This window comes from Macrobrachium rosenbergii, chromosome 40 (assembly GCF_040412425.1).
Source record: "Macrobrachium rosenbergii isolate ZJJX-2024 chromosome 40, ASM4041242v1, whole genome shotgun sequence".
In the NCBI taxonomy this organism is placed as follows: domain Eukaryota; kingdom Metazoa; phylum Arthropoda; class Malacostraca; order Decapoda; family Palaemonidae; genus Macrobrachium; species Macrobrachium rosenbergii.
Genome location: NC_089780.1, coordinates 27,851,473 through 27,867,665, shown reverse-complemented (window position 1 = coordinate 27,867,665; position 16,193 = coordinate 27,851,473). Strand labels below are relative to the sequence as shown.

At 34.8% G+C, this 16,193-nt stretch overlaps 2 protein-coding genes across 4 annotated transcripts in view; one reads left to right on the top strand and one right to left on the bottom strand.

The window, feature by feature from the left end:
• The window catches only part of LOC136826291 (uncharacterized), a 22,467-nt gene extending 8,105 nt beyond the window's left edge, over positions 1-14,362 (bottom strand). Inside the window, exons 1-2 of one of the 2 annotated variants that reach the window (XM_067083512.1) lie at positions 14,089-14,362; positions 6,587-7,484 (exon numbers count right to left, since the gene is read on the bottom strand). In XM_067083512.1, coding sequence (XP_066939613.1) covers positions 6,587-7,471 — 885 coding nt within the window. In that variant the 5' untranslated portion in view covers positions 7,472-7,484; positions 14,089-14,362. The remainder of the gene's footprint in view (positions 1-6,586; positions 7,485-14,088) is intronic. The other variant, XM_067083511.1, reaches the window with a different exon arrangement.
• Positions 1-16,193, top strand: part of LOC136826288 (uncharacterized) — a 181,465-nt gene that overhangs the window by 35,498 nt on the left and 129,774 nt on the right. The window lies entirely within an intron of this gene.

Genomic DNA, 16,193 nt, shown 5'->3' with positions numbered 1-16,193 from the left:
TTATTAATTTATTTTTTCTTTATTCTTTCTGTATTTCCCTTTTCCTCATCGTACTTCTTCCTAATGAGCACCAAAGTCTTTGGAAGCTTGAATTTCAAGTCAGAGGACCCTGTGGGCTTGTTCCTTGGTTCATCTCCTGAATAATAATAATAATAATAATAATAATAATAATAGCTGATTTTAATCAGAATGATTAGAGTACATTCATGTCTGTCAACATTGTGAAAGGATGCCCTGGGTATGGTCCATATAACCGTGCCTCGAAACTGAGCATGCCTTCTCCGAATTGGCATAGTTAAAGTATGATGTTACGTAATTACATTGGAAAAATTAACTTTCAAGGGACTATTTTTTTTTATCTCTTCTGTTATGGTTCTTGACTTTTCTGACTAATCCGGTTGTAGCTGCTTGCGTTATTTTTGCTATTACACATGCACACGCAAGAGACCGGCCTTATTTTGGCATGAATTTTCTGTTTGATATTTAGGCTCAAACCTTGAAAACCACGAAGGACTTTGAATAGACAAATTGTAATCCATAATATGAATATGTGTTGTTAATTATTTGGGCAGTTAGGGCCGCTCAGCATTCCCTTCTTTCAATATATTTTACTTAGTTGACTTGAGTATTTGTGCTGCAATTGGGGGTTGCTGGGGTTTGGGATGGTTGCCGTGTAACTGTTTTCAAACTTAGGTTGTGCCAGTTTCTGTACCATGGCCTTCCACCGTCTAGGGTCTGAGTTTCTTTACCTGGAGGTGAACTCAAGCTCACTTTTATTTTTTCCTTCTTTTTTGTTCTCTTGCAATTGTACATATACTATATATATATATATATATATATATATATATATATATATATATATATATATATATATATATATATATATATATCCAGTGGTGTTTATTGATATTTATTAGTTAGTGAGTATGCGCAAAATTATTCATACATAATACAAAAATGGGTATCTCCAGAAAGTATTTTTTGGGAAGAGGCTTGCTTGCAGCCTCACTCTTGTACCAAGGACTCGTTTGGGAGCTTGTGCCCATGGCGATGGACATTATTTGCTGGTCACCCATCAAAATTTTGACCAGATTCAACGATATGTAGTTACACTGATTAGATGACAGATATTTTTTTCTTTGCTAACTTTTTTACGTGCAGCTATTCCATTCATGATTTAATTGTTTATGGTCTTTAAAGTTCTTAATTTTCTCTCTCTCTCTCTCTCTCTCTCTCTCATTTTAAATCTGACTTTGCAGAAGGCTTACGAAGGCCTTCATAGAGCAGTCATAAATCACCATTAAAAGTAAACAGTAATATGATGATTGTCTATCTTCGTCTCTGTAATTCAGTTTGAGATGTAAAGAGGAATCATTTAGGATTATTTGCACTCACTCTAATATTAAATCCTGTACAGTAATATGGCATCACATGAACAAAGATCTTTTCGAATATATCTTCTTTAGGCGAATTTCAGGCTGATACAAAACATCTTTGCATTTATGAGATTTTTTGTCATAATGCTAGCAGTCCTACTACTGTACTTATAATGTCACACATGTCACGCCAGATTTGTATATAAGATCAGTCAGTCATTTAATAATAACTGGAAAGGTTATCTGTCCACTATAGCTGGTTCACTTAAGGTAGATTCTTGGGCATACGAGACGTTTGTTTGGTGGCTTCTGATTGGCTGGGACCGGGAGGTAGGCGGCTCGCGCACTGTCTCATTTTATCGTCTGTAGCTCAGAAAACTAGCAATGTGTTTATATTTCTTCATTTATCTCACGTTTTGCACAAGATAGGAAAGTTTTGGTCATACCATAGGATTCCTTATTAATTGTACAACTAAATCATGATTTCCTGAAATCAATGAGATAAAACACAGAGGAATTACAATGAGTAAAAGTGAAGAGAGAAGCATTTAAATCTTTATACCCGTTTTATACTTATCATCGGATTTTGCATCATTCATGCGATCAAGATAAAATAAAAGTTACGTTTTCATACAATAAATTCACCCTGAATATGCTGGTGCTTTCAGATTTTAGATGCTTGTGATATGTGAGGCGAAAATGAAGAATAAGTCTTATTATGTTGCATCCGTTCTTGACTCAGTTTGCCAAGAGGCAAGAGATGGTGGTCTGCAAACAGCGAGAGCGTTGGGCGCCGTTGACAGTTGCCAGTTAGCGATATCAGAAGTTTGCCGTTTCGTCAATATTTACCGTATTATTGTCATTAAATTTTCTGTAAATAAATGCACAGAATTCCCATTATGACTGTCGAACTTTTTCACTCCAATATCATATATATCTGGACGTATCTGATAAGAAAAAATTAATAATCAGATGGAGGCCTCTGGATGTGTTGGCTTTAATTTGGTTTAGGTGAGAAATTTGCATACTGTTTTTACATGATAAATAATAGACCTACATAATTATCAAGTGTAACATGTATATAAAGGAATAAACATTCTGGTGTAAGAGTAGCTCAAACAAAGTCTGAAAAAGACAGAATTTTATATTCGTTACATGGCCAATAGATTTTATGGTGAGAAATAAAAAGATGTATTACTGCCACACTGAGTCAAGAACGGATGCAACATCATAAGACATATTTTTCATTTTCTCTTCACATATCACACGCATCAGATTTGAAAGCACCAGCATATTCAGGGTGAATTTATTGTATGAAAACACAACTTTTATTTTATCTTGATCGCATGAATGATGCAAAATTCGATAATAAGTAAAAGCAAGTATAAAGAATTAAATGCTTCTCTCTTCACTTTTGCTCGTTGTAATTCCTTTGTGTTTTATCTCATTGATTTCAGGAAATCATGATTTATTTGTACAATTAATAAGGAATCCTATGGTATGACCAAAACTTTCCTATCTTGTGCAAATCTTGAGGTAAATGAAGAAATATAAACACAGACGTAAAAATGAGACAGTGAGCGAGCCGCCTACCTCCTGGTACCAGCCAATCAGAGGCTGCCAAACAAACATCTCATAGGCCCAAGAATCTACCTTAAGTGAACCAGTTATTGCACTTCGTAGTTTGGTGAGGTGACACCAGGACGGCGCTGCAGAGCCTTTGGGTGACCTTCAGTCACCCGCGAACCGCGGAAATTGAGTAAGTGTTTAGAGTAACTTGCTTTTTTTTTTCGTTTATTACATTCAAAATGGTACGTTGTGCAGTTGATAATTGCAAAAACTGGCACAGAAATCTTGAAGAGAAGATGGAATTACAATTCACAGGTAAGCAAGGCATAATGAATGTTTCTGAACCATAATTCTGCGCAGGTCAGATCAATGTCTATATAGTTAGCAATATAATGGATAGGCTACGCTTTCTCTGTTAAAATGTCTTACATCTCCACCACCTAAAAGCAGTGGCGATTTCAATCTTGAAATCAGGACAATATTCATCTTATAAATGCAGCATGATGTAAAGTAAAATAGATCTTGATTGCTATTAAAAATGATTGGTAGTAAGTAGGTATATGTGCCTAGGCCTATGCATCGCCGGTTGTGTCGTCTCGGAAACACGTTACTGTAGTTATATTTTGTCAGTCATTAAGAATTGTTTGCAACAGGTAGGCCTGAAGGCTTTCGTCTAAGCCATCGATTTTTCAGCTTTAAATATAGAAAGGCAGCGTTAAAATCGTTTAATAAAATGCATTTTCTCGAACGTGGTTTCTCAACGAAATTCCGAAGCGCCACGCTTGGTGGGAGTATTTCAGGACGACGTAAAAAAAACCGTAGCCTATAAAGCAACTTCTGATATTCGATTCAAATTGGAAAAAATGGTGTATTTTGTACAAGTGTAACAAATTCTGGTTTAATGTGTGTTTTCATCAAATGATATCTCAGAGTCTGATAATGGCAAGGACAAGAAGTTCGGTAGCTTAAGCTACTAGACCAGTGGTTCTTAACCTTTTTATTACCACGCCCCCTCTGAGAGTTGGTCCTACCCTCCACGCCCACCCCCCCTTACATCTATGTGTAAAATTCCCTCCCAGATTTAAAGGAAATTGAAAAATAAAGAGAAAGAGATTGGGTGTTTTAATTCTTAAGCCCAACGAGTCTAACTAGAGAAGTAGACGATAGGAAACTAACGTTATAAGGCGATATTTTTGCATTTTTTCATAAACTCCTGAATATTTGTTCCTCATTCTTGTTAAGAGAATAACGAATCAGAGAATTTTACATTTTCTCTAGGGCTCGCGCCTCCCCTGAAATTGCTGACGCCCCCTAGGGGGCGCGTCCCCAGGTTGAGAACCACTGTACTAGACTTATGCCCTCAGAACTACTCATTTGGTAAGATGCTATATAATTTAAACCGATACTCTAAGCCAGGCTCTGACGATGGTTATATATATATATATATATATATATATATATATATATATATATATATATATATATATATATATTATATATATATATATATATATACATACATATATATATATTTTTTTTTGGGGGAGGATGTTTCAATAAATTGCTGAATGTGACACAAAGGAGAATAGTATTTCAAAATCCGTTAGACTTCAGATGTTCCTTTTAGTATCGCTGGGAACACTATGATCATGAGACTACATTTTGAATGCTTAGCTTTATTTCATTACGCTCACACACGATAAGCTCGTGAACAATACATCATTTTTCATTTTGAATAAATCTTTTTGCCACATTTTATACATCGATATACGCGTTGTTTCTATAAAATACAGCCATGCTTTGTTAATAGCGAGTTCCCAAATGTTCTCCAGCCGGAATTTCAAAGAGCGACCATAGTATTAGCCTCTCTGCCCTGTGCACCATAGGTCTACTCACTTTATTCATATGACGTGATTTGTACTTACTGTCCTGAAACAAGCAATCTAAGGAAGGTTATTATTGAGACCAGCATGAAAGAAAGACGATGACAAGTATTGCAACACTCGGAGTAGAATTCTGACCGAGTCAGTCGTGTCCATTTTTTCAAATTTCATTTACGACTTAATGACTTATATCAATTAAAGGAAATTTTATGAAGAAAAACGCGTAACTGAAACATGTATGTTAGATATTGGTAGTATGAACGGGATGTATACTTTTAAAAAATCGCAAAAAGCTGTGTAATGACTCAGGTCTATAGTACTGTTTCCTGTTACCCAGGTCAGTTTTAAAATGTTTATATCAATCGCAGTTAAAAAAAATTGTGCAGTCAAATCTTTTGGCAAACTTATTATAGCTTCATCCAGGTTAAAGAGTGCTTGCGTACTGTATATTGCCTATTGGAAACGAGAAATTTTACATTAGATGAGAACAGACTGCCACAGTAACACAAAAGTGATAGCGGTTCAGTTGCAGCTGAAGCTCAGAATCCGAATGCCACGCGGGAAATGATCTAACCATTAGATCATTAAATTTTCCCGCGGCCCGTCGCCTTCTTTGGCTGTGCTCGTACGTTTACCAGTATTTCTTATAGGTACTTAGTTTTATGTCATTATAGCCTTGGTTTATATGTAGTAGCTCAAAAGGACATGTTTGTTAGTAAAGTTTTTTTTTTTTTATCAAGTTCTTGCACATAATCCCGTGTCTTCCATACAAAAAAGTGATTTGGTAAGGAATTCAGTTTGTTTAAGTACATTCGAACAACGGGAAATTAAGCCAATTATCAGCCGATATGATCAACAGTGTTGACATGACAGAATGTGTATCGAAGACCACGTATCGGTGACAGATCAGCTGACCCCGAATTAAAGTTAGATCCCGCAATAAGTAGATGCAATTTTTGTCACTTTAATGTCGATTTCACTATACCTCAGAAATGACGTACACCCAAAAGGAACTACAATTGATTCGAATCTCTTGACGGCCGGGTGACCAAAGCCACAGCCTATCGCTGTCTCTAAACCAGGCCATGCATGTTCGAATCCTTTGGGAGTAAGTTATTCCCAAGGTCTGGTGAACTGGATATTGAACGGTACTTGTGGCTTAACATTAGTGTGTGTGTGTGTGTGCGTGTCATTAGACTTATCTTATTCTCGTATTACAATAGATACATGTTAGAAGTCATTCCTAAGAACCGAACTTCCTCCACACACGGTATCCACTGACCTTTGATGAAGAGCTTTTTTGACTACATTAATGAACGACACCAGTACGTTAGAGATAACCGAGAGTTTTGTAAATGAATGTGATAAATAAATAAATAAATAAATAAATAAATAAATAAATAAAAAGAATTAATAGTAGATAAATAAAATAAATGAAATCTAGAAGGATTTGAGACTGAATTACCCGCATTTTTTTAACTTGCTTAATTAGTCTTCTCGTATAGAATTCTTCCTTGAATCATTCTCCATTCTCTTTTAGTTTATTATTTTTTCAGTAATTCCTTCTGCTTTGCATTAATTTAGTGGCAGAACGGCAACTTCAACTAATCATTAGCATAATAGTGAAATGGAGTCATCCATTTGGCTATCAAGAGAGATTTGACAGTCATTACCATCACAATATAACCTGCAAGCTTTTAGGATTTAAAGAGCGTGACAGATAGATTAACTGAATAAAGAAAATGAACCAAATCTTACCTTTTTCCTTAATCTCCTCCTCTTCTGCTTCTTCTTGTTCTCAGGTGCGGAAACTTCCACCAATATCGCTTCCTTGTTGTTTTTCTCTTGTAACCATTTATGCCACAGATTCTGGATTCGTTTGACCAGAAAGTATTTCAGCTCGTTCTTTCTTTTCCCGTTACTCGCCGGCGAATCTCTCTGTTGGTGCAGGTCTAGTTCTGAATTGCTCTCTCTTACTAAGAGTATTTTGTCCTCTTTCTTTGTGCCTCTTCTCGAGTTCGCATTAAAAAGATAATGCAATTTGTACAAGAGATTTTTCTGAGCGTAAGAGAGGTTCCTGGCATGGCTGTCTTGGTATAAAGATGTTCCTTCTGATGACTCTTCTGACGTCATGGTTTCATTTATTTTGATTTCCTCCGTGATCTTGACGTCTGCCTGTACTTCCTTATCCTCTTCTATAACGGACAGCGGGACAGAAGGGTTGAACAGGTTTTCTATTTTTATTCTCATTTTCTCCCTCAGTACATCTGTGCAATACGCGTCTATATTCATATCGCATTTCATTAGGTCTTTTTGCATCTGGCGTAAATTTGTGCTGTGCAGCAATACCTCTATAGGAACGCCTTCTTTCAGGAATGCCTCGTCAGAGCTCTCTGGAATACGCTTGGGTGGCTGATCTCCGGCGTAGTCGGTATTGTTTGTAGATTGAAATCCGTTACGTAAAGAATAGGAGAAGGCTTTTCTTGGTTGCATTCGTGTTTCTGCCTCGTTCTTGCTGAGCCTCCATTTATTTCGTTCCCCCAGGTGGACCCTTCCCCGTCTAGCTTCCTTTAGTGATTGCTCGGAAGGCGCAGTGGGATTAAGAAGGTTACTGTCTAGGAAGTCCGCTGCCATCTTCCGCATTCTTCTTCTGACCCTGGCAAAGAATGAATACGAGCGAATGAGTTGGTAAGATAGGTAGAGGTGGAGAAGGGACTGTAAAAGTCTAACAGATTCAGATATATTCAGAACTGACATTCATTCTTGGTGAATTAAAATTAGTTATTTTGGAAATATATTACAAGCGTAAAAATTCACCACATTTACAAGACCAACTGGTCTCCTCTTCAGGTGATCACCCGAAGAGGAGACAGTTGGTCTTGAAACTGCAGTGAATTTTAACGTTTTTAATATATTTCCAAAAGACAACTGATTTTAATTTATTCTTCCAGCACGCCAAGTGTCCGTATTATATTCATTCTTGGTACTCTTCAGGCTAGAATAAGCTTGACGTTTTTAAGCTGAAAAACAGAGATAACTCAAAGTTAACAGCGATAAATTTGATTTAAAGATAACCCCTCTCATATTATCTTGTACAATTAAAAGACTGTCTTATGCGCAGTTTCATCATTGAAGGTCTTTTCTCTGATGAGTTCCAAAATAGATCCGGATCCATACAAAAAATGATTCATTCCCTTATTGGCTTGTTGTCGACATTACTTGAATTTTGTAAAAATTGGACAATAAGCAGTTCTATAGTGATGCTAACGGAAAAATATGTTGAACCAAGATCTGTTAAAAACTCCCCTTCAGAGCTCTTTAGTCATGACTACATTTAAACAACAGGAATTGAATATCGTGGCATATCACGTTATCTTTTGTTATGGCATTACAGAGAAAAACTGAAAAAACTAATAAAAGAAGGATTTTTCGTGACGGGTTTAGGATCCATTTACGAAAACGACATCCGTAATCGAGGCATTCCTGCAACTGATTAACAACTGCATATATTAAATCCAGTACCACCTTCCCCCTCGGAAAATAGTTAGTCTCCTGCATTCACGGCGCACGTATCCACAAATGTCAGGCTGCTGACCTTTCAAGTTATACTAACTCCAAAAAGTTAAGTTCATGTTCCTGCTAAAGTCACCTCAGTCGACGGTTCTGTAGGCATCATTCTACCAGTGTCTCTACACTTGACCTTCGGGTTAACTCCAGAATCTCCCTTAAGAAATCAAAATGATCCTAGGACTGACACACAGCATATATATATATATATATATATATATATATATATATATATATATATATATATATATATATATATATATATATATATATATATATATATATATATATATATATATATATATATATATATATATATATATATATATAATCTCACATTTTATTACAGGGAAATGAAAAATCACATGTCAGTGTGATTATATCCAGGTATATATAAAATTATATATATATATATGTATATATATATATATATATATATATATATATATATATATATATATATATATATATATTCACACACACAGATTTACACACACACACACACACACACACATATATATATATATATATATATATATATATATATATATATATATATATATATATGTGTGTGTGTGTGTGTGTGTGTGTGTTTGTCCTAGATCATTTTGATTTCTTAAGGGATATATATATATATATATATATATATATATATATATATATATACATATATATATATATATATATATATATATATATATATATATATATAAAATATATACATGTATATATAAATATATACACTGTATATTCAAGGAAGTAATTTTTGTAGTTTTCAGTCATAAATATTTCTTAGGTGTGCGCATATGGGCCTTAAGGCATTGTTCCATAAATTATTTATCTCATTAATTTTGAAATTCTGCAATTGGAGTAAGCTTAGTCATAATATTCTATTTTATGACAATAAAGGTAGTACAGGTCACAGAGCACAACTTTTTATTCTGCAGGAGTAAATTATTATTATTATTATTATTATTATTATTATTATTATTATTATTATTATTATTATTATTATTTATTATTGATTGCTCGGAAGGCGCAGTGGGATTAAGACGGTTACTGTCTAGGAAGTCCGCTGCATATAGAACTGCTATTTAGTCTACATTTCATCCTAGCACGTATATTATTTTGATTTGATGCCTGACAAGAAACTGGCAATGAATCAGTAAAATCTTATTAAATGAATGTCAAAGAAAAACTTATGTGAAAATATTTCATCATCGGTGGGATTAACGTTTATTTTAATGTCATTCTTCGGTAATATTTTAATTTACGTCTCCCTTTTTTATTTTCATGTGTCGAAGGAAATCTCTCTCTCTCTCTCTCTCTCTCTCTCTCTCTCTCTCTCTGTTGTCGAAAACGTATGTTCAGAGAGTGGGCTTTCTACCAACGCAATGAAGGCCTTCACAGTGAATGACTACCACTAGTCAGCAATACCTTTGTAACCAAGGCTAGGCTAGTGATAGCTAATGAGGATGTAAATCATTATATCCCTCGGTCATGAAGGTGAGTAGCCACTCACAGACCACAGGTGGCATGGTAACCAGTATATAGATATCAGGTTACCAGTGATGTATGAAACGCGGTAAGTTCAAGATTGGAGTGTAATCAATTCTGAAGACACGAGCTTATCACTCGATTGTCATATGCAGCACTTTGATAATGATATAGCTTAATATACAGTATGAGACCATTAATCTTGTGACACATCAGCCAAATTTGTCCGCGATCTGAAGGCGAACTCGAGTGAAAAACACAGACAGATTACGTCACGAAGCCTGTCAGGTGGCGTTCTCTCCGAGCGAAAGTCCGGATATAACCAATTGGCTTTAATTCAAATCTTTACGTATGCTGGCACTCGGACAGCCGACTTATGTTCTGCGGGCGACCTCATCCTCCCCTGTGCATATCCCAGGTCTTTTGCGTGCGACTTTTAAGTCATGTAACCCTCACTTAGAATATTCTTAATTTATTTTGATCATCATACTTTACATGCTATGTTCGTTTTGCTATGGTTTCTACTTCCTGGCTGCCTGTTTGTTTGTCTTTCACTGTAAACCTGTCCGTCAATTTTTATCTCTTTCTGTTTGTATGTTTGTCCATCTGTCATACAGCCTAATTAGGTATACATTCATGCACAAACACACACACACACACATATATATATATATATATATATATATATATATGCGTGGTGTGTGTGTGCGTGTGTGTTTGTGTGTGTATCTTTGAATTTTTGTCACATTCACCGTGACATCTTTTATATTCACAAATATTAAACCACGCACGTCGTTTAATATCCAGTTCACTATACCTCGGGAATAACTTACATCCAAGGGGAAATATATTTGATAAGTGCTTTGTCACCAGTAGGATTCGAACTGCCGCTTGGTGAGAAAACAGTGACGTACAGTGACCTTTGACCATTGAGCCATCAAGAGAGTCTCAATGATCAAAGGTCACTTTACCCCGTTGTTTCCCAAACAGATGGAAGTACGAATCCCATTGGTGACGAAGCACTTAACATTATGATTCCCCTTGCGGTTAAGTTATTCCCAAGGCATACGGAACTGGTTATTAAACGACATTTGTTGCTAAATATTTGTAAAAATATATATATATTATATATTATATATATATATATTATATATATATATATATATATATATATATATATATATATATATATATATATATATATATATATATATATATATATATATACACACTTCCAATAAGTCTTTTAATATGAGACCAACGACTACTGATTAACCACCAAGTATGTAGCGCACCGCTAGGTCAACAGGGACACGACGGGTTTTTTTCAGGAAATGTGCCCAAAGATGTTTCCTACAAGTGGGATCAACCTCAGGTCTCTAGCTGGTGAGGTGAAGTTGTTAACCACTGGACTTCATTACCATAGCAAAGTTGTGAAGTCCTTGGAAGAGAGATTTCCACTAAATTCCAGATAACCCCATTTTTCTTGAGTCCAATAGCATCCACTTTCGTCATGTCAGTGAGCTTATTATACATTACTACAGGGTTAGTAGCTATCAGTAGAACCTGGACGTTGCTGCCTTAGGAATAGCCATTGGTTTTCCAAAGCAGAGGAATACCTAAGGAAGGTATGTGGACCGTATAGTGTGAGGACATACGCCATGAACACTAGATAAGCCCCCTTTCCTGAGGCCAGTGACAGTCACAGCTCTATTCCTATTCCTGGTGGCTGCCAAAGCATTAAAAACAATAACATTCTCACCAAAACTGGGTCATAAAGTCAGTTTGTAGTATTATTGGTCATAGGCTGTGGTGACACTGAAAACATCGGCATGTGTGAGATGAATAAACGAGAAGCTGAGTGAAGTAACAAAAGAGATTATATTAGGTACAGTGACAAAACAGAGGAAGAGATCATAAACAAGAGAATGGGTAAGGTAATGTGTTAAAAATAAAAGAGTAAAAGAGGGTAAGCACTAGAAATGGAATGATGAATATGGGAAAGCGCTGCAAGTTTTTGTATAAGAAAGTGAATGCAGAGAGAATGATTACTGAGTAAATGGATCTCAAAATAAAAGATGAAAATGGATAGTGCTTTCTGAATGCAGTCCTGGGTCAATGGAGTGAATATGCTAAAAAGTTCTTAGAAGCTGCAAATATAAAAGAGCAGAGCTGAGTGGCATAAGAATTGAAGTTACTGTAAGTTTCGGCAAGCTTGTGAAAATGATCGTTGAATGTGTAAGAAGGGCAAAGAAGATGTTAAAGAATGAAAAGACTCTAATTATTGATGGGCTTACAGGTGAGATACAGTGTGAAGTGGTAACCAAAATGTACAAGGTATGTCTGAATATCAGAAAGGCTCAAAGGGAATGAGTGAGGCGGCATAATTGTTCCTTGTTATAAGTTATGAGGAAAGGTGGCAGAGGAGTTAGTAAGAATTACAGAGACCTAATATTACATAGCATAATAGGGAAGGTGTGTGAGACATACTTGAACTTACAAATAGTCTATGATTGAATTGCGAGAAATGCAGTGTAGAGGGGTTTGGAATGTATGATAATAGCTGATAAAGTTTTGAGATAGATTAAAAGATTTTGAAGATGGAAGCAAAGTAACAGTTAGAATATGCAGATGGGAAAGAGTGAATGGTGAATTTGTAGAAAAGAAAAAGGTTGAAGCTGTTGATAATATGTATTTTGCTTAGTTTGTGGATAAAGGAGAACTGAAAAGATGAAAAATGTGGAGATGCAAAGGAGAAGGGTTAAAGTTATTGTCAGGTTTTTTTGTGATGGTTCAATCATGTTGATTGAATGTTGATTGAATGGATTACATGATTCACAAGTGTCAGGAGGAGGAAGGAAAGGAAGGCCTAGCAAGTTCTAGACAGATGTAGCGGAACTCTTACTGGAAAGGAGAGGCCTTAAAATCCAGGAGGTGCGAGAGTGAATGTCGTAGACAGGTGAATAACAGCGTGTGTTGGGTGTTTCATGCACAGTTGATAAACATTTGTGTAGGTGCCTATAATAACAAATTTTGTAAGATTTTTATGCACAAGGGTTTCAACCACGATTCAGAAATTATAGCATGAATTTTATCCAACTCAGGTCTAATTTAGAAATAAAATAAACGCAAACTCTGAAATGGAGAGGTGTTTGAACAAAACGATAGTGCCGTAAATTTCTGGGCAGTAATTGCAAGGGGAAAAATGCATATTGGGCAGACCTGAGATTCAGTGAAAAATACCTTTTAACAAAGAATTTAATTACAACCTCAAACTCCAAAGAGAACCAGGTTTGGCTTGTTGAAAGGCAGAGTACCGTTAGCTGAGGATGCAGATGAAGAACCAACTCCTTGTGGTTCAAAATGTAGTTTTAAAAAAGAGGGACTCGCGTTCTAAAGTTACAATGTGTTCCAAAATATGCCTTAGCCAACCGGGACAGCGAGCAGGTAAAGAGTTAACGACATCTGAATTAAGGTTAACAAGATCAAGTCTCTCCCTCAATAGCAATCCTACTATAAACGAAATGTAAAAATAAACTGAATCCTAACTGAGGATTACTGTGCCTAAGAATTTCTTTTAGTGTTTTCGAACCACGTAACTACTATACTGTAAGGTCATATGATATACTTTAAATATTTTTTTTATAAATTTTGTGAAAGACAAAAGCAAGGCATGATATCTGTAAAATAATTTAAGAGGAAAGCCATGTCATGATGAAAAAGTTCAGAATCTGGACAATCGTTGTTTGTGCTTTTTTTAGGCTATAGTATGTAATGAATTCATTTATATAACTTTGGTGACAATCTTAGGTAAGTGAATCCCAATCCGGTAAGATTATGTTTGTCTCTTTGTCTACAAGTATCTTTTTATTTATTTACTTTCCATATATATATCTATGAGTGTGTGTGTGTGTGTATTATTTACACATATACATACTAGTTAATGTTTGTACGTGTTTATGGCTGGCTGTCCGATTGTCTCTCATTTTCTCTATTTACATGCATTTCCCTTAAAATTAACTTTTTCAAAATATCTGCATTCCCGAAATCCCATTACCAACGGTTCTAACGTTAATCTGGACCGCTCGTTCAATATATTGCAACTGAGTTGATTCCTTAACAACATCGTTAATGAATGTATTCTTGAACTGAACGAATCGTGTTTGTAAGCAATTCATGATAAAAATCAACAATACCTGTATCCGATATCTTGGGTACGTCATTCCCTTCTCCGCATGACCGTTCCCTCAGGAAGCAAGTTCGACGAAAGATAATTTTTCGTATTTTTTTCAAGAATAAAGCTTTCCACCTGGGGTAGAGGATTGATGCTCGTCCTCCTCTCACTCAGAGTGCACTGAGACTGCAATGTGGGTCCATTTGTCGATCTCATGCCCTGCCACGACCTTCGGGAGTCCCATTGTTCAGTTAGAATTTATTCAGAGCGTCGGCACTACGACCCGCTTCCTTTCTTTGGGTCTTCCGCGTAATTCTGCTCCTGTTTTGCGAAGTCAAGAGTGACCGAAGTGAGTAGCCCACATCGAATGGTATGACAACCAAGCGCATTTTTAGAGCAATGTATGTCCATCAAGAATTGTAAAGGCGATTTCATTTAAATCCATGAAGTAGAGGACAGGGAGGAATATAGAACAGCCGCTTTGATGGCTAGAGAAGGTTGCTTATGCTCCACAACAGATTTATCTAAAGTAAGCAGTTTTCCATTGAGTTAAAATTTGTGTTGATATGCGACCCTCTTCTTAGAACCTGTTTCAGAGGGATAAGACTTACATAAACAATAATATTAATATTGAGAGCTAATTTTTGAGTGTTGATGGTTGAGACGCAATGCATATATATATATATATATATATATATATATATATATATATATATATATATATATATATATATATAGATTTAGATAAACAATAATAATAATATTGAGAAACTAATTTGAAGTGTTGGTGGTTGAAAAGTAATGCAGTACATATATGTGTATATATATATATATATATATATATATATATATATATATATATATATATATATATATATATATATATATATATACATATATATATATACATATGTACTGCATTACTTTTCAACCACCAACACTTCAGAATTAGTTTCTCAATATTATTATTATTGTTTATCTAAATCTTATATATATATATATATATATATATATATATATATATATATATATATATATATATATATATATATATATATATATATATATATATATATATATATATTTTGCATTACGTCTCAACCCACCAACACTCCAAAATTAGCTTCTCAATATTAATATTATTGTTTATGTAAATTTTATCCTCTGAAGCAGGTTCTAAGAATAGGGTCGCATATCAACACAAATTTTAACTCAATGAAAAACTGCTTACTTTAGATAAATCTGTTATGGAGCATTAGCAACCTTCTCTAGCCATCAAAGCGGCTGTTCTATATTCCTCCCTGTCCTCTATTTCATGGATTTAAATGAAATCGCCTTTTTACAATTATATATATATATATATATATATATATATATATATATATATATATATATACATACATATATATACTACTGGTTCCATGTGAAATTGCTCTTTTGACCGTGGTTTTATGTGCGTTTGTCGGTTACTGTGATTTTAGCTTTTAGATGTTTTTCAAAAATTTACAGTTCTTGGAACTAATACTTCTCATCAAGACTTCAGAGTTAAATCCAGATATTTGGATTACTTTGCGATTTTTTCCTATCTCAAAATATTTGCAAAAAATGAGATACATTCTGAAACAGAATGATTAAAATGTTAAGTCGAATATTCTGCTTACTTTTGAAGAATCATCCATGCTTGTCTATTCAGGAATGCCCCTAAGCAATATTGTCAATAACTTCATTAAAAAAAGAAAATTATTCTTTTCATTTGAAATTTTACAGTTGTTTTTAAAAATGTATATTTAATTCCAATGCACCAGTGTTCCAAAACTGCCCTCGGTAAAATGATTAACCACTTTTTTGCCACGTGCTTTTATGATCATCTTTTTCTCCATTCAGTTAGACTGCGTTGTTTCATCTTCGGTTTTCTACGTCGCTACACCACTATATCTTTTTGAAAGAACAGGCGAAAGAAATATATTAGAAAACATCGGAAGATGATCTGCAATAAATAACCGTCACGCAGAATGAAACTAAAAGACTTCAAGTTACGACCTTTTTCTGGAGAAAGAATAGAAAATATTTGTACATTTTGCTTGTAAATGAATTACAGCCTAAATGCAGGTTGAAATTGTTTCTTCC